General features: G+C 37.4%; 1 protein-coding gene across 2 annotated transcripts in view; it reads right to left on the bottom strand.

Moving 5' to 3' along the window:
* IKZF3 (IKAROS family zinc finger 3) overlaps positions 1-26,425 on the bottom strand; it is a 132,494-nt gene that overhangs the window by 81,832 nt on the left and 24,237 nt on the right. For both annotated transcript variants that reach the window (XM_077164510.1, XM_077164512.1), the window contains exon 2: positions 11,773-11,826. In XM_077164510.1, coding sequence (XP_077020625.1) covers positions 11,773-11,826 — 54 coding nt within the window. The remainder of the gene's footprint in view (positions 1-11,772; positions 11,827-26,425) is intronic.

Genomic DNA, 26,425 nt, shown 5'->3' with positions numbered 1-26,425 from the left:
TTATTTCTGTGGGGTCAGTGGTTACGTCTCCTCTTCCATTTCTCATTTTATTTATTTGCATCCTCTCTCTTCTCTTTGTCAGTCTCGCTAAGGGGCTATCAGTCTTATCAATTTTCTCACAGAACCAACTTCTGGTTTTGTTGATTTTCTCAACTGTTTTCATGTTCTCAATTTCATTTATTTCTGCTCTAATCGTCATTATTTCTTTCCTCTTGCTTCCTTTGGGGTTAGTTTGCTGTTCTTTCTCTAGTTCTTCTAAGTGGACAGTTGATACCTCGATTTTTGCTCTTCTTTTTTGATACAGGAATTTAGGGAATAAATTTCCCTCTTAGCACACTGCCTTTGCTGCATCACATACATTTTGATATGTTGTGTTTTCATTTTCATTTGCCTCGAGATATTTACTGATTTCTCTTGTAATTTCTTCCTTGACCCACTGGTTGTTTAAGAGTATGTTGTTGAGCCTCCATATAGTTGTGAATTTTCTGGCACTCTGCCTATTATTGATTTCCAACTCATTTCCTTATGATCTGAGAAAGTGTTTGTATGATTTCAATCTTTTTAAATTTATTGAGACTTGCTTTGTGACCCAGCATATGGTCTATCCTTGAAAGCGATCCTTGAGCAATTGAGAAAAAGGTGTATCCTCTTGTGGGGTATGATGTTCTATAAATGTCTGTTAAGTCTAGCTCATTTATTGTATTATTCAAATTCTCTGTTTCTTTATTGTTCCTCTGTGTGGATGTTCTGTCCATTGATGAGAGTGGGGAATTGAAGTCTCCAACTATTATGGTAGATGTGTTTATTTCTTTTTTCAATGTTTGCCTCAAGTATTTTGAAGAATTCTGGCTCGGTGGATAAATATTTATGATTGTTATGTCTTCTTGTTGAATTGTTCCTTTTATTAATACATAGTGTCCTTCTTTGTCTCTTTTTTTTAACTAAAAAAAATTAACTAACACAACATTTAGAAATCATTCCATTCTACATATGCAATCAGTAATTCTTAATATCATCACACAGATGTGTGATATCATTTCTTAGTACATTTGCATCGATTTAGGAAAAGAACTAGAAAAACAACAGAAAAAGATATAGAATGATAATATAGAGAAAAAATAAAAATAATAATAAAAATAAAAAATTTTAAAAATATATGAAAAAAGGAAAAAAACAAAAAACACAAACAAACAAAAAAACCTATAGCTCAGATGCAGCTTCATTCAGTGTTTTAACATAATTACATTACAATTAGATAGTATTGTGCTGTCCACTTTTGAGTTTTTGTATCTAGTTCTGTTGCACAGTCTGTAACCCTTCAGCTCCAATTACCCATTGTCTTACCCTGTTTCTAACTCCTGATGGCCTCTGTTACTAATGACATATTCCAAGTTTATTCTCTAATGTCCGTTCACATCAGTGGGACCATACAGTATTTGTCCTTTAGTTTTTGGCTAGACTCACTCAGCATAATGTTCTCTAGGTCCATCCATGTTATTATACGCTTCATAAGTTTATTCTGTCTTAAAGCTGCATAATATTCCATTGTATGTACATACCACAGTTTGTTTAGCCACTCGTCTGTTGATGGACATTTTGGCTGTTTCCATCTCTTTGCAATTGTAAATAATGCTGCTATAAACATTGGTGTGCAAATGTCCGTTTGTGTCTTTTCCCTTAAGTCCTCTGAGTAGATACCTAGCAATGGTATTGCTGGGTCGTATGGCAATTCTATATTCAGTTTTTTGAGGAACCGCCAAACTGCCTTCCACAGTGGTTGCACCATTTGACATTCCCACCAACAGTGGATAAGTGTGCCTCTTTCTCTGCATCCTCTCCAGCACTTGTCATTTTCTGTTTTGTTGATAATGGCCATTCTGGTGGGTGTGAGATGATATCTCATTGTGGTTTTGATTTGCATTTCTCTAATGGCCAGGGACATTGAGCATCTCTTCATGTGCCTTTTGGCCATTTGTATTTCCTCTTCTGATAGGTGTCTGTTCAAGTCTTTTTCCCATTTTGTAATTGGGTTGGCTGTCTTTTTGTTGTTGAGTTGAACAATCTCTATAAATTCTGGATACTAGACCTTTATCTGATATGTCGTTTCCAAATATTGTCTCCCATTGTGTAGGCTGTCTTTCTACTTTCTTGATGAAGTTCTTTGATGCACAAAAGTGTTTAATTTTGAGGAGCTCCCATTTATTTATTTATTTCTTCAGTGCTCTTGCTTTAGGTTTAAGGTCCATAAAACCGCCTCCAATTGTAAGTTTCATAAAATATCTCCCTACATTTTCCTTTAACTGTTTTATGGTCTTAGACCTGATGTTTAGATCTTTGATCCATTTTGAGTTAATTTTGTGTAGGGTGTGAGATATGGGTCTTCTTTCATTCTTTTGCATATGGATATCCAGTTCTCTAGGCACCATTTATTGAAGAGACTGTTCTGTCCCAGGTGAGTTGGCTTGACTGCCTTATCAAAGATCAAATGTCCATAGATGAGAGGTTCTATATCTGAGCACTCTATTCGATTCCATTGGTCGATATATCTATCTTTATGCCAGTACCATGCTGTTTTGACCACTGTGGCTTCATAATATGCCTTAAAGTTCGGCAGCGTGAGACCTCCAGCTTCGTTTTCTTTCCTCAAGATACTTTAAGCAATTTGGGGCACCCTGCCCTTCCAGATAAATTTGCTTATTGGTTTTTCTATTTCTGAAAAATAAGTTGTTGGGATTTTGATTGGTATTGCATTGAATCTGTAAATCAATTTAGGTAGGATTGACATCTTAACTATATTTAGTCTTCCAATCCATGAACACGGTATGCCCTTCCATCTATTTAGGTCTTCTGTGATTTCTTTTAACAGTTTTTTGTAGTTTTCATTGTATAGGTTTTTTGTCTCTTTGAGTTAAATTTATTCCTAGGTATTTTATTCTTTTAGTTGCAATTGTAAATGGAATTCGTTTCTTGATTTCCCCCTCAGCTTATTCATTGCTAATGTATAGAAATGCTACAGATTTTTGAATGTTGATCTTGTAACCTGCTACTTTGCTGTACTCATTTATTAGCTCTAGTAGTTTTGTTGTGGATTTTTCCGGGTTTTCGACGTATAGTATCATATCGTCTGCAAACAGTGATAGTTTTACTTCTTCCTTTCCAATTTTGATGCCTTGTATTTCCTTTTCTTATCTAATTGCTCTGGCTAGAACCTCCAACACAATGTTGAATAACAGTGGTGATAATGGACATCCTTGTCTTGTTCCTGATCTTAGGGGGAAAGTTTTCAATTTTTCCCCATTGAGGATGATATTAGCTGTGGGTTTTTCATATATTCCCTCTATCATTTTAAGGAAGTTCCCTTGTATTCCTTTCTTTTGAAGTGTTTTCAACAAGAAAGGATGTTGAATCTTGTCAAATGCCTTCTCTGCATCAATTGAGATGATCATGTGATTTTTCTGCTTTGATTTGTTGATATGGTGTATTACATTAATTGATTTTCTTATGTTGAACCATCCTTGCATACCTGGGATGAATCCTATTTGGTCATATAAAAGAATGTATAATTCTTTTAATGTGTTGCTGGATTCGATTTGCTAGAATTTTGTTGAGGATTTTTGCATCTATATTCATTAGAGAGATTGGTCTGTAGTTTTCTTTTTTTGTAATATCTTTGCCTGGTTTTGGTATGAGGGTGATGTTGGCTTCATAGAATGAATTAGGTAGCTTTCCCTCCACTTCGATTTTTTTGAAGAGTTTGAGCAGAGTTGGTACTAATTCTTTCCGGAATGTTTGGTAGAATTCACATGTGAAGCCGTCTGGTCCTGGACTTTTCGTTTTGGGAAGCTTTTGAATGACTGATTCAATTTCTTTACTTGTGATTGGTTTGTTGAGGTCATCTATTTCTTCTTGAGTCAAAGTTGGTTGTTCATCCCTTTCCAGGAACCCGTCCATTTCATCTAAATTGTTGTATTTATTAGCGTAAAGTTGTTCATAGTATCCTGTTATTACCTCCTTTATTTCTGTGAGGTCAGTGGTTATGTATCCTCTTCCATTTCTGATCTTATTTATTTGTGTCCTCTCTCTTCTTCTTTTTGTCAATCTTGCTAAGGGCCCATCAATCTTATTGATTTTCTCATAGAACCAACTTCTGGTCTTATTGATTTTCTCTATTGTTTTCATGTTCTCGATTTCATTTATTTCTGCTCTAATCTTTGTTACTTCTTTCCTTTTGCTTGCTTTGGGATTAGTTTGCTGTTCTTTCTCCAGTTCTTCTAAGTGGACAGTTAATTCCTGAATTTTTGCCTTTTCTTCTTTTCTGATATAGGCATTTAGGGCAATAAATTTCCCTCTTAGCACTGCCTTTGCTGCGTCCCATAGGTTTTGATATGATGTGTTTTCGTTTTCATTTGCCTCGAGATATTTACTAATTTCTCTTGCAATTTCTTCCTTGACCCACTCGTTGTTTAAGAGTGTGTTGTTGAGCCTCCACGTATTTGTGAATTTTCTGGCACTCCACCTATTATTGATTTCCAACTTCATTCCTTTATGATCCGAGAAAGTGTTGTGTATGATTTCAATCTTTTTAAATTTGTTAAGACTTGCTTTGTGACCCAGCATATGGTCTATGTTTGAGAATGATCCATGAGCACTTGAGAAAAAGGTGTATCCTGCTGTTGTGGGGTGTAATGTCCTATAAATGTCTGTTAAGTCTAGCTCATTTATTGTAATATTCAAATTCTCTATTTCTTTACTGATCCTCTGTCTAGATGTTCTGTCCATTGATGGGAGTGGCGAATTGAAGTCTCCAACTATTATGGTAGATGTGTCTATTTCCCTTTTCAGTGATTGCAGTGTATTCCTCACGTATTTTGGGGCATTCTGGTTCGGTGCATAAATATTTATGATTGTTATGTCTTCTTGTTTAATTGTTCCTTTTATTAGTAGATAGTATCCTTCTTTGTCTCTTTTAACTGTTTTACATTTGAAGTCTAATTTGTTGGATATTAGTATAGCTACTCCTGCTCTTTTCTGGTTGTTATTTGCATGAAATATCTTTTCCCAACCTTTCACTTTCAACCTATGTTTATCTTTGGGTCTAAGATGTGTTTCCTGTAGACAGCATATAGAAGGATGCTGTTTTTTAATCCATTCTGCCATTCTATGTCTTTTGATTGGGGAATTCAGTCCATTAATATTTAGTGTTATTACTGTTTGGATAATATTTTCCTCTACCATTTTGCCTTTTGTATTATATATATCATATCTGATTTTCCTTCTTTCTACACTCTTCTCCATGCCTCTCTCTTCTGTCTTTTCATATCTGACTCTAGTGCTCCCTTTAGTATTTGTTGCAGAGCTGGTCTCTTGGTCACAAATTCTCTCAGTGACTTTTTGTCTGAAAATGTTTTGATTTCTTCCTCATTTCTGAAGGACAATTTTGCTGGATATAGAAGTCTTGGTTGGCAGTTTTTCTCTTTTAGCAATTTAAATATATCATCCCACTGTCTTCTAGCTTCCATGGTTTCTGCTGAGAAATCTACACATAGTCTTATTGGGTTTCGTATGTGATGGATTGTTTTTCTCTTGCTGCTTTCAAGATCCTCTCTTTCTCTTTGACCTCTGACATTCTAACTAGTAAGTGTCTTGGAGAACGCCTATTTGGGTCTATTCTCTTTGGGGTGCCCTGCACTTCTTGGATCTGTAATTTTAGGTCTTTCATAAGAGTTGGGAAATTTTCAGTGATAATTTCTTCCATTAGTTTTTCTCCTCCTTTTCCCTTCTCTTCTCCTTCTGGGACACCCACAACATGTATATTTGTGCGTTTCATATTATCATTCAATTCCCTGATCCCCTGCTCAAATTTTTCCATTCTTTTCCCTATAGTTTCTGTTTCTTTTTGGAATTCAGATGTTCCATCCTCCAGTTCACTAATTCTAGCCTCTGTCTCTTTAAATCTACCATTGTAGGTTTCCATTGTTTTTTTCCATCTTTTCTACTTTGTCCTTCAATCCCATAAATTCTGTGATTTTTTTTTTCAGACTTTCCATTTCTTCTTTTTGTTCAGCCCATGCCTTCTTCATGCCCTCCCTCAATTTATTGATTTGGTTTTTGAAGAGGTTTTCCATTTCTGTTCGTATATTCAGAATTAGTTGTCTCAACTCTGGTATCTCATTTGAGCTATTGGTTTGTTCCTTTGACTGGGCCATATCTTCAATTTTCCTGGTGTGATCCGTTATCTTTTGCTGGCATCTGGGCATTTAATCAGATTTCCCTGGGTGTGGGACCCAGCAGGTTGAAAGGCTTTCCTGTGAAGTCTCTGGGCTCTGTTTTTCTTATCCTGCCCAGTATGTGGTGCTCGTCTGTCTGCGGGTCCCACCAGTAAAAGATGCTGTGGCTCCTTTAACTTTGGAAGACTCTTGCTGTGGGGGAGGGTCGCCAGCTGCCGCGGCTTGGGGGAGTGCCGATCCAAATCTCCCAGCCGGCCCTGGAAGCCGCGCATTGGGGGGGGCGCCGGCCACCGTGGCTTGGGGGAGTGCCGATCCAAATCTCCCAGCTGGCCTGGGAAGCCGCGCGTGGCGGGAGGCGCCAGCCACCACAGCTTGGGGGAGTGCCGATCCAAATGCCCTAGCTGGCCCGGGAAGCCACGCGTTGGCGGGGCACCGGCTGCCACAGCTTGGGGTGGTGCCGATCCAAGGCTCCCAGCCAGCCCGGGAAGCCGCGAGTGGGGGGGGGGCGCAGGCCGCCGCGGCTTGAGGGACCACCGATCCAAATCTCCCAGCCGGCCCAGGAAGGAGGGAGGGAGGGGTCCGGCTGCCAGCCGCCACGGCCCAGGGAAGCGCGCGTCTCTCGGGGACCTCACCGCAGCAGATTCTCTTAGCCGGTTCAGCCGTTCCAGAATGGGGTATGCTGTGTTTCTGTTCTCTGTCGTGGCTCCGGGAGCTGTTCTGTACTGTTTCTATTTCTTTAGTAGCTGTTCTGGAGGAGGAACTAAGACCCGCGTGTCTTACTAAGCCACCATCTTCTCTGGAAGTCCTCAAAACTGCGGAGGTCTCGCGCGACCAGAAGGCATGGGGAGTGCATGGGAGCGCCGAGAAGCCGGCGATGGCGGCAGGCGCGTTCAGCTTCGGTTTGGGGGAGGAACGGGAGCAGCCCTTCTTTGTCTCTTTTAACTGTTTCACATTTGAAGTCTAATTTGTTGGATATTAGTATAGCTACTCCTGCTCTTTTTTGATTGTTATTTGCATGAAAAATCTTTTCCCAACCTTTCATTTTCAACTTATTTTTACCCTTGGGTCTAAGATACTTTTCCTGTAGATAGCATATAGATGGATCCTGTTTTAAAATCCATTCTGCCAGTCTATGTGTTTTGATTGGGGAGCTTAATCCATTAACATATAGTGTTATTACTGTAAGGACAGTACTTTCTTCCACCATTTTGCCTTTTGGATTTTAAACATCATATCTAGTTTGTATTCTTTTTACCTTTACTGATAATCTTCATTTCTCTACTTTTCTCCACACCTCTCTCTCTAGTCTCTTCTTATGTGTCTCTAGTACTCCCTTGAGTATTTCTTGCAGAGCCAGTCTCTTGGTCACAAATTCTCTCAGTGAATTTTTGCCTAAAAATGTTTTAATTTTCCCCTCATTTTTGAAGGACTGTTTTGCTGGATATAGAATTCTTGGTTGGAAGTTTTTCTCTTTTAGTAATTTAAATATATCATCGCACTGTCTTCTTGCCTCCATGGTTTCTGATGAGAAATATGTGCATAGTCTTATTGGGCTTCCCTTGTATGTGATGGATTGCTTTTCTCTTGCTGCTTTAAGATTATCTCTTCCTCTTTGACATCTGACATTCTGATTAGTAACTGTCTTGGATTATGTCTATTTGGATCTATTCTATTTGGGATACCCTGCACTTCTTGACTCAGTAATTTTAAGTCTTTCATATGAGTTGGAAAATTTTCAATGATTATTTCCTCCACTAATTTTTCTCCTCCTTTTCGCTTCTCTTCTCCTTTGGGGACACCCACAACACGTATATTCATGCAATTCATGTTGTCATTCAATTCCCTGAGTCCCTGCTCATATTTTTCCATTCTTTTCCCTATATTTTCTTTGGCTTGTCGGATTTCATATGTCCTATCCTCCAGTTCACTAATCCTATCTTCTGCCTCTTGAAATCTGACATCGTAGGTTTCCACTGTTTTTTTTTTCATCTCTTCTACTGTGTCTTTCATTCCCACAAGTTCTGTGATTTGTGTTTTCAGACTTTCAATTTCTTCTTTCTGTTCATTCCTTGCCTTCTTTATAGCCTCCCTCAATTCATTGATTTGATTTTTGATGAGGTTTTCCATGTCTGTTCAAACATTCTGAATTCATTGTTTCAAGTTCTATATCTCATTTGAATTGTTGGTTTGTTCCTTTGAGTGGACAATTTCTTCAATTTTCCTAGTATGATTCATTATTTTTTGCTGGCATCTAGGCATTTAACTACCTTCATGAGCTTATTCTGGAGATTGTTTTAACTTTTTTTTCCCTAGGATTTTCTTGCTGGATGACTTTGTTGTCTATCTGTTCTTTGACATTCAGTTCAGCTTAATTTAGTCCTCTAGCTTAGGTTTTGTTTAATAGATCAGAATTTTTCAGTTCTTGTTTTTTTTGTTTCTTGCCCTGCCTGTACGGTGCCTTTCCCCCACCCCTTAGGAGAGTCTACTTAGGTATTACAGACCCCAGTCAGATTTTCCCACACCAAACTGGTCTCCTCTCAGGAGGAAAGAGTCACCTTTGTCAGTTTTCCGTGAGGTGAGTTCCAGCAGATTAAAAAGCTTTCTTATGAAGTCTGTGGACTTTGCGTTTTTCCTAACCTGCCCAGTATGTGGCACTTTTCTGCCTGGAGGTCCTTCCAGCATAAGGTAATGTGGTAGCTTTAACTTCAGCAGACTCTCCCTGCTGGGGGCATGGTGGAGACAGAGGAGAGGTTGTAGGCTGGCTTTGATGTCTTTACTTTTCCAGACCCTGGGGTCTGAATTCCTTGAGGGAGGGATTCCACCTGAGCTGGGCCCCACCCTTCTCCCGGGGAAGGCACATGCTCCAGACAAGCTCTCAAACAAGGTCAATTCTGCCTATGCCTGGGGCAGTGGAGCCTGAGAAGCCTGCAGCTGTATCCAAAGAGTAACCAATCCATAGAAACACAGCCACAAAAGAGAAAAAGAAAAATCCTTTTTCAGAGCAGGACCCCCATTCCTCGGGTTTGCCAATCAAGAGCTTAAGTTGGTATGTTGCTCTGTGTATCTCCAGGTCCTGTGTGCCCCCTCCTTTCCTGTAGGGCCCAGACTTTTTCAGATAAAAAAAACAAAACAAAAAAACCTGCTTTTTAATTTTTCTGTCAGCCCTGTCCCCTCTATGCCAGGGCAAAAACCAGCAACCTCCACTTTTACTCGAGGTTCAGCTGAGCTAGGGACCTATTTTTAGTAATCAGAATTTGTTAATTAATTCCACAATTGGAGTTTTGTGGCACTCATCCCCTCCTGCTATTAAAGTTCCTTTCCTTTCCCCTTTGGGATGCAGCCTTTGGGGGAGGGGTACCAGCTGCCACTGCTTGGGGAACTCACGGTTGGGGGGGGGGGCTCGCCAGTGGTCTAGCTGGTCCAGACTCGGGTATGCTGTGTGTCCACTCACTGATGTGGCCCCAGCAGTTGTTCTATACTGTTCCTGGCTATCTACTAGCTGCTCTGGAGGGTGAACTAAATCCCACACTTCACTAAGCCACCATCTTGGCTCTATTTTTTTTTAAATATCTCTTTTACTCGAGTTAAAATGCACTCAAGTTCCTTCTGGACAGATATTTTTCTCTCCTTTGTATTTGTCTCAGTAAGATGCTATTTGCTGTTCATGATGGAGAAGTATTAATATGTTATGATAAGCAACATGGAACCAGAAAATACTGGCATAACCCAATTTGGCAAAGGTGTCTTCTAAGAGGAAGACAATAAACTTATGCTCTGGTGGAAAAGAAACTGGTCACCAGTTTCTTCATTTTCCTAACATTTACTCAATACTGACAAGGCTACAAACATGAATAGGTCATAATTTCTGTCCTCATCCTTGAGAAGTTTGTAATTCACAGATGTAGATAAGACAAGTACATAACTATAATGCAGGGTGGACTTGGATAAGGGATTTAAAAAAATTAACTGCTACAGGAGCTCATAAAAGAACGGCAAGAGACACATAAAAGCTAGTTTAAGAGACAGCAAACTTAGGGGAAACAAAGGCTAAAATATATTGGGTAGATGGAAATACTAGCAATCAATGAGAGGGAGGGGCAAGGAGTATGATATGTATGAGTTTTTTTTCTTTTTTCTTTTTATTTCTTTTTCTGAATTGATGCAAATGTTCTAAGAAATGATCATGGTGATGAACATACAACTATGGGATGATACTGTGAATTACTGATTATATACCAAGAATAGAACGATCATATGGTAAGAATGTTCATTTTTGTACATTATATTTAAAAAATTTTTTTAAATATTAAAAGTAAATAAATAAATGAGATAGCAAACTTGTTAAAATCAAGTTTAAGGGGAAGAAAATTTTGTATACTAAGTACTGATAATACTAGAAGAAAAAAGTAACAATGTAGCTGGGATTACCTTCAGCTATAAGCACAGATGCTTAACAAAAAGATAAGTAATGTACTGGAAAATTACCCACTTTCTATCAAACTCCTTCCCAATATTCAATAAACTATTTATCCTGAGTAAAGTTAAAGCAACAAATTTTCAGATACTGAATCCTATTTAAGTTGGGCTTAAGTAGGTGGAGGAGACCAGAAGCTCCGCAGGAGCTTTTGTTTCAGCTACAGCCATGAGTGAACTCATGGAGCAAGACAGGTACTAGAATGCAGGTGTAAAATGGAAACACATTTCATAAAATCCATGTTTACGTGTGCCTGAAAATTTATAAACTTATAAATATGTAAAATTTATAATTTCTGCATTGTTAAATGTTTATTCTGTGAACTCTAAGATATTCTAAATAGTGGCTCACTTTTTTCACGCTAGAAATGACTAAAATATGGTGCACAGTTGAACAACTAATATGAGGTACAGGTTCAATTAAAACATGAGATTAAAACTCACTGTAACACAAAAGGCACTTAAGTGATAAATTTTGTAATGTAACATAAATTTGATTCAAAGTAAGATAACTGATGGAGAAAATATATCATTTAATTTTAGGACAAATTATTTTAAATTTCTATGGTATATTCTGCAGCAGGAACTGACAAACTATGGCCTAAAAGCAAATCTATGGTAGCCTGTTGTTATAAGGGCCCAGGAGCTAAGAATGTTTTTTAACATTTTCAAAGAGTTGTAAAAGGTACAAAGAATATGTGATAGAGATCACATTTCACCTGAAAAGTTTAAAATTTTTACTATCTGATCCTTTGGAGGAAAAGTTCATTGACCACTGTTCAAAAGTGAAAAACAAGTCGTTCAAAAACAGTTTTGCAACATAAACTCTTTTTATCCAAACCAATCAGTTGAAAAATTTAAAAAACAAGCCATTCAGAGAGGTATGGTTTGGTCCTGTGATGTCAAAGAACTTAGGTGATCTAGATGGATGAGTCAATTTTCAATCAGGAAGAGACAACCCCTCCCTGCCCCAAGGGTAGAAAAGCATTCCTGCAGCAATCAGAATAACATTCCTCCTCCTTCAGTATTTTCAATAAAGGTAGATAGTTAGAGAGTTAAGACCAGATGTTACCTGTGGGCACAGACTGCTCCTGAGTACTTTGCAGTTCCACATTTGGTTGTATATCTGAAAAGAAAGGGGTTATAGATATTAGCTACTTAGAATAAATTTCTTCAGATCTGAGCATCCCACATTTAGTAAGGATATCATTTTAGAAATCCTAGCAAGAGAATGCTTCTTCAGAGCAGGACTGTTTTTCCTTCATATTGTCTCTAAATGTGCTTCAAAAAAACAGAAAGAATTATTTACAGAGCAATGTTACTTTAAGAGATTTCTGCCAAAGAAACCACACAGGGATCTATACATAACAAGAACAATGAGTAAAAAATGGGTCTTATTAGAAATTTCAGAGCTCCTTCCTTCTTTTTTTATTATGAACATTTTCCAAATATACAGAAAGAAAAATTAAAAGAACTGTACAACAAACACCCATGAGCCTACCAACTAGATTCTACAATTAACATTTTGCTATTTTTCTTTATTATATATCTATCCACTTACTCACTACTCCATCCATCAGTCCATTTTACATTTTCAATGCATTACAAAATAAGCTACAGGTATCAGTATACTTCACCTCCAATACTTCAGCATGTATATTATTAACTAGAGTTCAATATTTGTTTGCAAGGGTTCTTTCTTTGAAAAAAGATAAAATTTACATATAGTGAAATGCACGGATTTTAAGAATATTGTAGTGGGTTGAATGGTGACTCCCCAAAAGATATATCCAAGTCCAAATCTCTGGAACCTATAAATGTTACCTGATTTTTTTGCAGATGTAATTAAGCTAAGGAATGTGAGGTGAGACCATCCTGGATTACCCAGATGAGCCCTAAATCTAGTAAGTGCCCTTATAAGACGCACAAGAGGAAAAGACAGACACAGAAAGGACAATGTGAAGGTACAGAATCTCCCCTAGAGCCTCTCCAGGAGTGCAGCTCTGCCTACACCTTGATTTCAGACTCTGCCCACCAGAACTGTGAGAGGATAAATTTCTGTGGTTAATGCCAGTAAGTTTGTGATAATTTGTCATGGCAGCCATAGAAAATTATAGATTAGTTTGGCCTCTTCTTGAATGCCGTAAAAATGGAATCATGCAGATGTATGATATAAACTCTTTTGGCTGAGGCTTCTTTCACTCAGTATAATGTTTCTTGAGACACAGCCATGCTGTGGCATATCACTAGCTTTTCTTTATAACTACCTAGTATCCCATTGTATGATTATACCACAGTTTGTTATCCATTCTCCAGTTGATGGACACCTAAATTGTTTCAGTTTTTGACTATTATGAATAAAGCTGCTATGATAATTCTTTTTTAATAAACTTTTTAAAACTTTTTTTATTAATTAAAAAAAATTAACAAACAAAACATTAAGATATCATTCCATTCTACATATATAATCAGTAATTCTTAATATCATCACATAGTTGCATATTCATCATTTCTTAGAACATTTGCATCGATTTAGAAAAAGAAAGAAAAAGACAACAGAAAAAGAAATAAAACAATAATAGAGAAAAAAAGATTATACATACCATACCCCTTACCCCTCGCTTTCATTTACCACTAGCATTTCAAACTAAATTTATTTTAACTTTTGTTCCTCCTATTATTTATTTTTATTCCATATGTTCTACTCTTCTGTTGATATGGTAGATAAAAGGAGCATCAGACACAAGGTTTTCACATTCACAGAGTCTCATTGTGAAAGCTATATCATTGTTCAATCATCATCAAGAAACATGGCTATTGGAACACAGCTCTACATTTTCAGGCAGTTCCCTCCAGCCTCTCCACTACATCCTGAACAACAAGGTGATATCTACTTAATGCGTAAGAATAACCTCCAGGATAACCTCTCGACTCTGTTTGGAATCTCTCAACCATTGACACTTAGTCTCATTTCACTCTTCCCCCTTTGGTCGAGAAGGTTCTCTCAATCCCTTGATGTTAATTCTCAGCTCATTCTAGGGTTTTTCTCAGTCCCTTGATGCTAAGTCTCAGCTCATTCCAGGATCTCTGTCCCATGTTGCCAGGAAGGTCCACATCCCTGGGAGTCATGTCCCACGCAGAGAGGGGGAGGGTGGTGAGACTGCTCGTCATGTTGGCTGGAGAGAGAGGCCACATTTGAGCAACAAAAGAGGCTCTCTTGGGTGTGACTCTTAGGCCTAAATTGTAACTAGACTTGACCTATCCTTTGTGGGGTTAAGTTTCATATGGATACTGTGGCATATCACTAGCTTTTCTTTATAGCTAAATAGTATCCCATTGTATGGTTATACCACAGTTTGTTTATCCATTCTCCAGTTGATGGACACCTAAATTGTTTCAGTTTTTGACAATTATGAATAAAGCTGCTATGATAATTCTTTTTTAATAAACTTTTTATTTATAGTTTTAGATTTGTAGAAAATTTACGAAGTTACTATAGAGAGCTCCCATGTACCCCACTCCCAGTTTTCCTTATTACTGACCTCTTGCCTTAGTAAATTTTTCACAATTAATGAACCAGTATTGATACTTTATTAATTAAAGTCCATACTTTATTCAGATTTCTTTAGTTTTCACCTACTATCCCTTTTCTGTTCCAGGAGCTCATCCAGGATACTACATTTTATTTAGTCATCATGACTTCTCAGGCTCCTCTCAGCTCGAACAGTTCCTCAGACTCTCCTTAATTTTGATGATCTTGACAGTTTTGAGTAGTATTGGTCAGGTATTTTACAGAATGTCCCTCATTGGGATTTGTCTGATGTTTTTCTTATGATCAGACTAGGGTATCCTCATTTTTTCCAGAAGACTTTCTGTAATCCTATGCTTTATCACTTGAGTAAATAGTTAGGGGGAGAATTGCTAGGTCAGAAGGTAGTTAAGTTTAAATTTAATATAAACTTCCAGAACTTGTTCAAAGTGGTTGTACCATCTACAAAGTATGAGAGATCTTCCAGATGCGCTACAACCCCAGTAATATTCGGTAGTGTCAGAATAAGAGCCATTCTGGGGCGTGTGTATTGGTACCTCATTTAATTGGCATTTTCCTTAAGAATAACAGAAGTTGTCTTTTCACATGCTTATTCACGTAGTTTTCTTTAAGAGTCTGTTCAAGTCTTTTGTCATTTTACATGGTTTGCCTTTTTATTATTTTGTTAGAGTTTTTTAGTTTACCAATACTAATCCTTTGTCAGATATGTTTTGGTAATATTTTCTCCCAGTCTGTGGGTTGCTTATTCATTTTCTTAATGGTATCTTTCAATAAGCAGAAGCTTTTAATTTTGATGAAGTCTGACATATCAATTTTCAATTTCTATTTTTTTTCACATGGGCAGACACAAGGAGCTGAACCCGGGTCTCCAGCATGGCAGGCAAGAACTGCCACTGAGCCACCGTTGCCTGCCCTCATATCAATTTTTAAATGGAAATTGTTGCCTGTTTCTTGTTTAAGAAAATTTTGTCATCCCCAAGTTGTGAAATATCCTCCTTTGTTATCTTTTAGAAGATTTATAGTTTCAGTTTTTATGTTTCAGCTTATGATTCATCTTGAATTAATTTTCATGTAAGTGTGAGGATAAAGTCAAGGTTCTTTTTATTTTTTTCCCCCACACGGATACCCAGTTGTTTCAGCACCATTTGTTGCAAAGATTGTCATTTCCAGATTAGATTGCTTTGGTGTCTTTGTCAAAAATCAAATAACTTTAAAAGTATGAATCTATTTTGGGATTCTTCATTCTGGTACAGTGATAAATATTGTCTTTCATTAAGCCAGCACCATGTTTTAATGCATTATAATAAAGTCTTGAAGTAAGGTAGTGTAAACCCTCTAACTTTTTCTTTTTCAATATTGCTTTAGCTATTCTAGGTCCTTTGCATTTCCATATATATATCTGTTTTAGTTTGCTAGCTGCCAGAATGCAATATACTCAAAACAGAATGACTTTTAAAAAGGGGAATTTAATAAGTTGCTAGTTTACAGTTCTAAGGCCGAGAAAATGTCCCAATTAAAATAATCTATAGAAATGTCCTATCTAAGGCACCCAGGGAAAGATATCTTGGTTCAAGAATGCCTATGAAGTTCAGGGTTTTTCTCTCAAGTGAGAAGGTACATGGCGAACATAGTCAGGACTTCTCTTTCATCTGGAAGGGCACGTGGTGAACATGGTGTCATCTGCTAGCTTTCTCTCCTGGCTTTTTATTTCATGAAGCTCCCCAGGAGGCATTTTCCTTCTTCATCTCCAAAGGTCGCTGGATGGTGGATTTCTTGTGGCTACATCACTCTGCTCTCTCAGAATCTCCTCATTCTCCAAAATGTTTCCTCTTTTATAGGATTCCAGGAAACTAATCAAAATCCACCCAAATGGGTGGAGACACATCTCCACCTAATCCAGTTTAACAACCACTCTTGATTGAGTCACATCTCCAGGGAGATGATCTAATTACAGTTTCAAACATACAGTACTGAATATGGATTAGAAGAAACGGCTGCTTTTACAAAATGGGATTAGGATTAAAACATGGCTTTTCTAGGGTATATACATCCTTTCTAACTGGCACAAATTCTTAGAACAAGCTTATTTATTTATACAAAAAAGCCAGGAGAAATTATGATTGGGATTGTACTGAATATACAGATCAGTTTGAGTCTTAAAAACACTGAGACTTTCAATCCATAATAAATCTTTCCCCATCTAGTTTTCATGTAGAAGAGGTCTTACACATCTTTTGTTAAAATTATTCTGAAATATTTTGTTTTATGATGCTGTTATAAAAGGAATTTATTTTTTAAATTTCTAATTTTTTGCAGCTACTATATAAAAAATACTTGATTTTTGCATATTGACCTTGTATTCTGAGCTCGTACTAGACTAACTTATTAGTTTTGGTAGTTGCTTATAGATTCCTTAGGATTTTCTATGTAAATAATCATGTCATCTGCAAACAGAGACAGTTTTACTTCTTCCTTTCCAAAGTTTATACTTTTAATTTATTTTCTCCTTTATAGCTCTGCCTAGAACCTTTAACAGAGAAGTAGTGAGAGTGGGAACACTTGCCTTCTTCCCCATCCTTTTTTTATATTATTATTTTTTAAATACCAAAAACACCAAATAAACGCAAACATTTTTAACTTATGATCATTCCGTCCTACATATATAATCAGCAATTCACAACATCATCACATAGCCACATATTCATCATCATGATCATTTCCTGGAACATTTGCATCTATCCAGGAAAAGAAATAAAAAGAAAACAGAAAAAAATGTATACATACCATATCCCCTACCCCTACCCCCCATCAATCACTAGCACTTCAAACTAAATTTACCTCAACATCTGTTCCCCCTATCATCTATTTCCATTCCATATGTTCCACTCGTCTGTTATATTTTTCAAGGAATTAGTCTATTTTAACTAATTTGTCAAATGTATTGCCATAAAATTGCTCATAATATTTCCTTGTTATCCTTCTAATATCTGTGGGATCTGTAATTTATAACCCCCTTTTCCATTTTTTATATTGGTAATTTATGTTCTCTTTTTGTTGACTAGTCAAGCTGGGTATTTATAAATTTTAAGAAATATTTTCGAAGAACCAATTTCTGGTGTGTTTTTTCCTCTATTTGTCAGTTTTCTATTTTACTGATTTCTGCTTTTATTAGTTTCTTCCTTCCACTTACTTTGGATTTTCATTTGCTCTTTTTTTAGCCTTTTATGATGAAACTTCAGTAACTGATTTTATTCCTTTCCTATTTTCTAACTATAAGGATTTAGAGCTATACATTTTGCTCTAAGTACTCTAATTGCTATCTGTGGGAGGATTGGTTCAATAGGAGATACTCCTTCATTACTAGAAATCAAAACTCTCATTTGTCCTTTTTCTCAAGGATGAACATACACCCAAAACTGTTCAGGATAGTACTGATTTCAGACAGTCTAGGCTATAATCAAGTCATATTCCAATTTCTCAATTTGAAAAATAGAGTCACTGTATTAATTTTCTTTGCTAATTTAAAATTTTTAACATGTCAGCCATCAGATTTAGTGCAAAGCACAAAGGCAGGAAAAATATACATATTTTTAAAATAAGTAGCTCACATCAAGAAAAAACCTGAATGAAGAACAGTGCTTCTTAGACCGGCTTCAATCAGTTGGCAGAGTGATATGTTTCAGGGATCTGTCCCACCACAGAAGCTTTGAACAACCAGTAAGAAAACTGGCAGAGACACGTCTCTCAAAACTATGAAAAGAACAGTTAAAGGACTGCAGTGAATAAAAAAAGGGCTACTTAAAAGCAGTGGAGGGCCTGGCCAGCCCCTATCCCACTCTTCACTTGCTCGGAGTAGAGCCCCAGTGCTTAGATCCCAGGCCCTGGTTCTGGAGCGAGCAGAGCAACCTTCCAGCACATGCTGAGAACGTATATGCCTGTCCCAGGCTGTGTGGTAGTGGCCAGAAGGCCTCGCCCTCCCAGAACTTGCCCTGTGTGTAGACAGTGGTTCATGACACACTGTGAGAGAGCAGTAAAATTATGTTGCCTAGGGCAAGGGACTGCTAGCTATAGGATATACAAAGTTGTGCCTGGGACTGCAAACAATTTCCTAAGGAAAAGAGGACAGTTGTATCCTGGAAACAGGGTAATTCATAGGGCCACATGTGCATGCCCAAGGCAAGATGCATGTGCAGAAAGGATTAGGGAACACCTATGTTTTGGCCTGGAGCTATTCTTTAGGCTCATGTATGGCTAAGCCCTGAGGGAAAGTACCTATACAGATCAATCTGTAAAGACTGGGAAAAATGTTTTCTTTTCTCTCTTTTTTTTTGTTAGCTCCTGGCATTCAAGGAAAGCTATGAAATAACACAAACTGGACACAAGATTAAGGAACAGATGCTAAATTCCAGCAATAATACAATAAAATATAAAAATTCCCATGTTTCAAGGTATAGATAGATGAGTAAAAAAATATGGATAATAAATAAATAAAAATAGGGGGTGTAGGGGTAAAATAGATTGCCCTTTATTTAGACTACATGGAAATACTAGTGGTCAATGAGGGTGGGGGGCAGTTAAGGGGTATGGGATGTATGAGTTTTTTCTTTTTTCTTGTTATTTCTTTTTATGGAGTGATGTAAATGTTCTAGAAAATGATCATGGTGATGAATATGCAACTATGTGATGATATTATGGGCCACTGTACACCATGCATGAAATATATGTGTGTAAAGATTTGTCAATAAAAATTAAAAAAAAAAATTCCCAGGTTTCAACACAAAGGAACAGGAAACAATGGAGAAGATTAAAGCATTAGAAAACATCAGTGAAGAGGACTAGACCTGGAATATACCAAAGACTTTTTTTTTAATGGTCCTAAATATGCTCAAAGAGCTAAAGGAAAACATGGACAAAGAGCTAAAGGAAATCAGGAAATGGATGAACATAAAGTGGATATCAATAGAGATAGAAATTATGAAAAGGAACCAAACAGAGCTGAAGACCAAAGTAATAGAAATTTTAAATTCCCTAGAGGTGCTCAACAGAAGCCTGGAGCTGGCAGAAGAATGAGTGACCTTAATCATCCAGTCCAAGGGGCAGGAGGAAGAAAGAATGAAGAAAAATGAAAATGCCTGAGGAACTGGCAGGACACCATCACACCATCAAGTGTATAATATATGCATTGTGGGAGTCCCCAAAGGAGAAGAGAGAGAGAAATGGCAGAAAGAATATTCAAGGAAATAATGACTGACAACTTCTCAAATTTAACAAAAAACACGAATATACACATCCAGGATGTTCAATGAACTTCAAACAGTATAAACCTAAAACATTTTTCTTAGATCTATCAGGGAATTGAGGTCACAGGGCAAACAGCCACCCCCAAAACTGGAAACAGAGGCAAATACAGAGAATCAGAGCTTACCAGAACAGAAGATTCTGCTGGAGCCTGGTAGGGACATTTAAAGGGTAAGTGACTAATTGCTGGAGACTCAGTATGAACTAGCTTGAGAGATAGAAACTTTTAGGCGCCAGCCTTAAGGGGCCCCGCATACTTTCATGAGTGGTGCCTCCAAGAGCCTCACTAAGTTCTCAGAGTGAGGCTGGAGAAAAATCCCCTTGAGCTTCCAGCAGGGAGATAGGGAAAGTAGCCATTTTGAAACAAGCACAGAGTTTTTTCGTTCTTAACAACAGTCTGCCCTCAAGGGAAACCATTTTACCAGAGAGGAACCAACTTGGGTTTTACCAGAACTTAAGTGGCAGAAGGGAAATAACCAACTCCAGCCCCCTAGAGCCTTCCTGCCTCACCTAAGGGTGTTGGGGAATTGGGAGTGGCTGAGAAGCACTTGTGAAGGTCACAGGAACATAAGTTCACTAAAACATGGAGACCTAATCACAGGATTATGGAATGTTTCCCCTTCCCTGTACCTTATCACCACATCCACAGGGCTCCTGTATAATAACTGATCACAGCTGAAAGAACTGCAAGCCTCAAACCCTATTTAAGGAATCTTTATTTAGTACATTCAAGGAAATTTTAGCCTCAGACATCACTGTTACAGGAAAGAGTAAATACAGTCAGATAAAACGTCACATTATTTACCCGAGTTTCTTTTACCCAATATATCATGTCCAGCTTCAGATGAAAATTACAAGCCATGTTAAAATACAAAAACATAGTCAGAAGAGACAAAGCAAGCATCATAACCAGGTTCAGACATGGCAAAGATTTTGGAATTATCAGAATGGACATTTAAAATAGCTATTATTAATATGCTAAAGGCTGTAATAGAAAAAATGGGCAACATGCAAGAATAGATGGTTAACATAAGCAGAAAGATGGAAATCTCCAAGAAGAAATCAAAAGGAAATGCTCGAAGTCAAAAATACCATAACAGAAATGAAAAATGCCTATGACAAACTCATCAGTTGGCTGGCCATCACCAAAGAAAAATTACTGAACATGAAGATAAGTCTGTAGAAACTTCCCAACTGAAAAACAAAGAAAAATGAATATGTAAAATGGAACAGAATATCCAGGAACTGTGAGACAATTACAAAATGTGTAACATGCATAATGGGGGCAGAAGGAAAAGGAATGGAATAGAATAGGTTAAGCAATGAAGGCTGAGAATTTTCCAAAATTAATGACAGACACCAAATCACAGATCCATGAATCTCAGAAAAGACCAAGCAGGATAAATAGCAAAATATACACCAAGATATATCATATTCAAATTGCAGAAAATCAAAAGAAAGAGAAAATCTTGAAAGAAGCCAGAGGAAAAAAACTGCCTTACCTTTAGAGGTACAAGGATAAGAACTACATCAGAACTTCTTCTCAGGCACCATGCAAATAAGAAAAGAGTGAAGAGAAGTATTTCAAGAATTGAAAGGAGAAAAACCTCCAAACTAGAATTCTGGATCCAGCAAAGTCATCCTTCAAAGGTGAAGGAATAATAAAGACTTTCTCGGGGGAAAAAAAAAAAAAGTAAGAGAATTTGTCACAAATACACCTGCCTTGCAAGTAATTCTTCAGAGAAAAGGAAAATAATAATAGGGCAGAGACTCAGCTCAACATTAAGAAAGGAAGAGTGTTAAAAAGAAATAAATGAAGGCAACTTTATTCCTTCCAGTTCAGTAACAGTCCTCCACCTAGCCTCTCTGACAAAATGCTTTTGCAAATATTGCTCATCTGGATGACTGGAAATCAAACCAAGTCCAAAGAAGCTCCCACTGCCATCCCAGGAGCTTTTTTCATTGGTTTAAACAACAATTTGTTGATCTGTATCTTAGCTTGTGTCACTTACTTTGGAGAAGTATTACCTGTTAAATTTTAGAGAGAATCCCAAGAAGAGAGGAGGGAAATACAGATTAAACTATATCCTGTTAAAACAAGAAATTATAAAATATATTTTTATCATTTTAGAATTAATAAGCCACGTGGGATGCTAAGGAAGACTATATTATTCAAAGTCTTTGACTTTATTCCTCAAGTTTAGCAAATAATTGATACTTCAATCTATTTGGCACTAAGAGAAAGAACGAATAAAAGAGAACCAAAAAAAAAAAACTAGAAATAATTTCTTGCAGATGTTATATTTATGTATGTCCCCTTTATCACTTTAAAAATAAAAACAATTTTTAAACTTGGGGGAAAAATAAGCAAAGGGGTAGCCTGACATGGGGTATTAAAGCCCGAGAGGATTAGGAGAAATGTCCATGCAAGGAATGGGAGCAGCCCAGGGTGGGATGCTGGAACCCAAGGTGCCCCTACTGGGTGGGCATGCTGAATGAGATGAGGGGCAGGTCAGCATGGTAAGTCCAAGCCCGAGCAGGATAAGGGCATTAACGCAGAGGGATGGCCTGACTTGGAGTGTTGCAGCCTGAGAGGGATAGAGACGACAACCATACTAAAAAGCAAACTAGCATGAGAAGTCAGAGCCTGAGCATGGTATAAAGGTCATCTATGGATGGGGGCAGCCAGGAGTGAGTTTCAGAGCCTAAGAAGGGTGAGGAGGGATCCCATATGGGGGGAGTAGAAAGTAATGACATGGATTGTTAGAACCCAAGTACAGCTTGAGAGCGTCTGTGCTTGGGAGTGCCAAGTGTCAGAGCCCAAGCAGGTGAGGAGGGTATCCATTCAGAGGGGTGGCCTGGTACAGAATGTCAGAGCCCAAATAAGGTGAGGAGAACATCTGCACAGAAAAAGTGATGGCAGCAGCAATGAGTGGACAGTTTGTTGCATAAAGGACAGATCAAATAAGTAAATAAATTAATGGATAATAATAGCTAGGCTTTTCTTTGTAAGAAAGTTACAAATATAGACACAAACCCTGTGGTACTATATTGGAATTGGAGGTACAGGCAGGAGCTCATGGCTTCTATCATATATAAACAGATATAAAATATAGGGTGCATGGGTGGTTCAGTGGTAGAATGCTTGCCTTCCACTTGGGAGACCCGGGTTCGATTTCCAGACCATGCACCCACCCCCAAAATAGTGATAAATGTCTGTATAAGTGTATAGGATTGAGGGTAAAAACACACATAGGCCCTAGCTCCACTCACAAAGAGCACCCAAGAGCAGTGACTACAGCTGTGAACACTCCTAGTATCCCAATATTGGCTTCTATATATCATTCTCCACTTAAAGGAATCAGGCTCCTTGGAGAAATGACTGATTCCGGGATTTGGATAGGGAAAGTATAAGATGAGCCTGGAACATTGAGTTGTGTCAGAAAACAAGGCTGTACTCACAGAAAGAGAAGGACATGTTAAAAGGATGCAGAAGTCATCTTGAAGGGGTTTCCACTGACCAAACCTGGGACAATTGAGCATCAAAATAAATATGATAGCAGTGGATTATAACTCTCTGTAAAAGAGATATTCAGGGCGGGTAACGGTGGCTCAGTGGCAGAGTTCTCACCTGCCATACCAGAGACCCAGGTTTGTTCCCGATCTCTGCCCATGTTGAAAACAAAAAAGAAAGAAAGGAAAAAAAGAGAGAGAGAGAGATTCATGAGTCCACAATGAAATTAATAAGTAAATGAATAAACTGAAAGCCAAATGACATATGGGATATTTACATAGTTTCAAAATATTTATTAATTATAAAGGTGAAAAGAGTAACTATATTGTGGAGAAGCCTAGTAGAGACCACTTCAAGTGATAGTGAGTAATGGAACAAATGAAAATTATCATGAAAAGAACACAGCATCACCTTTGCGATATTCCTGCCAAAAATGCACAACATGAATTTAATTATAAGGGAACCAAGAGATTCTAACTGAGGGATGGTTTACAAAATAATTGGCTTGTAATGTTCAAAAACTTCAAGGTCACAAAAGATGAGGAACTGCTCTGAACTGAAGGAGATGATAAAGGTGGTACAACTAAATGCTGGGTAATTCTGAACTGAATCCTCCTGTAGTAAAGGACATCATGGAAATGGAAGACAACTGAATGGGTTCTGACGATTGAATGGTAGTAATATATAAAAGTTAATTTCCTGATTTCGATGGTTATATTATGGTTATGTAAGAGCAGGGAGGAAATGCACACTAAAATATCCCAAGGTGACTGGGAATCATATTAGCAACTTACTCTCAAAATTTCCAGGAAAAAAAAAAAGGGGGGGGGGGCGGGTTGTATTGCATTGCAATTTTTCTGTAAGCTTGACAGTGTTGCAAAATAAATATCTTTTAAAAAGTTAACTGTGAAACTTTAACTTCACTAAAGGGAGTCTTACTAGGGAGAGAAAGAGAATAAAAGAGACAGAAAGAGAGAGAGAGGGAGGGAGGAAGGGAGGGGGGAGGGAGGGAGAGAGGGAGAGAGGGAGAGAGAGAGAGAGAGAGAGAGAGAGAAACAAACTAGCTCAAAGGCTTCACATGAGGAACATTCATGTGGGAATATCTTTGAGTTATTATGAAGCAAGACTAGTTTGGTTTGTTGACCTAAGATAAAAGAGCCTGGTTCCCTGAATCTTTTAAACCCTCTGACAATGATATTTAAATAGCTCTCAACATTCTCTCAAGTGGTCTTTGTGTACTTTAAATAACACCAGAAATAACAGCACAGTTTCTAAGAGAAAAAGGACAGAATGACTACCTTAGCACTCATAATTCAAAGGAGACATTAAAACTATAATCAGGCTACATGGATGTTCTTCATAGGTACTAAGGAATACTGAAGACACAAGGATAAAACAGATTGAAGTACATTTTGCCCCTGAACTTAAAGGGAAAAATGAAGCTCACTCAAAGATAGAGGAACCCCTAACTGAAGACCAGAAGAAGCATGGTGAATGTTTCTAAGTACTGCAAAAACTTTTCAGTTTTTAATTAACTATTTTGTAATTTCTTTACAATTTAGCAAAAAAAAAAAAAAAATCCTTAAGAAGTTTCCATCTGATGGAGTCTACCGGTGTCTTTTTTTTTTTTTTTTTAACTTTTTTATTGTATAGTATAACATATACACAAAGCAAAGCAATAAAAAAAAAGCAATGGTTTTCAAAGCACTCTTCAACAAGAAGTTACAGGACAGATCCCAGAGTTTGTCATGGGTTACCACAGGATCCTTAGATTTTTCCTTCTAGTTGCTACAGAATATACGAGGCTAGAAGGCTAAAATATCACCACAATCAACTTTTTTTCTCTTTTTTGTAAAAAATAACAGATATTAAAAAAAGCAATAAATTTCAAAATACACTATCACAATCAGTTGTAGAACATATTTCAGAGTTTGACATGGATTACGATTCCACAATTTTAGGTTTTTATTTCTTAGACTTTCTAGTCTAAGATACTGGAGACTACAAGAAATATCAATTTAATGATTCAGCAATCATATTCATTTCTTAAATCCTATTTTCTCTGTATAACTCTACCATCATCTTTGATCTTTCTATCCTTTTCTTAATTTAGTTTATTTTGGATTATCAAACCAAAACAACATACAAACATGAACATTCTTAACATACAAATATTCCATGTATGGTGAACAGTCAATGGCTCACAATATCATCACATACTAGTATATTCATCCCCATGATCATTTTTTAGATCACTCCAGAAAAAGAAATATAAAAGAAAAAACTCACATACCATACCCCTTACCCCTCCCTCTTATTGACCACTAGTATTTCCATCTACTCAATAGATTTTAACCTTTGTTCCCCCTATTTTTTTCTATACCCTTACCACTCCCTTTCATTGTTCACTAGTATTTCAATCTACTTATTTTAATATTTGTTCCCCCTATTATTTATTTATTTTTAATCCATATTTTTAAAATCTAGTTTGTTTATTGTATTATTCAAATTCTCTGTTTCTTTATTGATTCTCTGTCTAGATGTTCTGTCCATTGACGAGAGTGGGGAATTGAAGTCTCCAGCTATTATGGTTGATGTGTCTATTTCTCTTTTCAGTGTTTGCTGCATGTATTTTGGAGCACTCTGGCTCGGTGCATAAATATTTATGATTGTTATGTCTTTGTGCTGGTTTGAAAGGATGTATGTAGCCTAGAAAAGCCATGTTTTAGTCAAAATCTCATTTCATAAAGGCAGAATAATCCTCATTCAATACTTTATGTTTGAATCTGTAATTAGTTCATCCCCCTGGAAATGTAACCCAATGAAGAGTGGTTGTTAGACTGGATTAGGTACAGGCATGTCTCCACCCATTTGGGTGGGTCTTGATTAGTTTCTGAAGTCCTATAAAAGAGGGAACATTTTGGAAAATGAGGGAAACCTCTGAGAGAGCAGAGAATGACATAGCCACAAGAAGCAGCGTCCACCAGCCAGCGACCTTTGGAGACAAAAAAGGAAAATGCCTCCGGGGGAGCTTCATGAAACAGGAAGCCAGGAGAGAAAGCTAGCAGATGATGCTGTGTTCACCATATGCCCTTCCAGCTGAGAGAGAAACCCTGACTATGTTCGCCGTGTGCTTTCTCACTTGAGAGAGAAACCATGAACATCATCAGCCTTCTTGAACCAAGGTATCTCTCTCTGGATGCCTTTGATTGGACATTTCTATAGACTTGTTTTAATTGGGACATTTTCTCAGCCTTAGAACAGCCTTAGAACTAGCAACTTATTAAATTCCCCTTTTAAAAGCCATTCCATTTCTGGTATATTGCATTCCGGCAGCTAGCAAACTAGAACAGACTTCTTGTT

Source organism: Tamandua tetradactyla, chromosome 6, assembly GCF_023851605.1.
Source record: "Tamandua tetradactyla isolate mTamTet1 chromosome 6, mTamTet1.pri, whole genome shotgun sequence".
NCBI lineage: Eukaryota > Metazoa > Chordata > Mammalia > Pilosa > Myrmecophagidae > Tamandua > Tamandua tetradactyla.
Note: the sequence above shows the minus strand (reverse complement) of the source record. Positions and strands in the feature narration are given on the sequence as shown.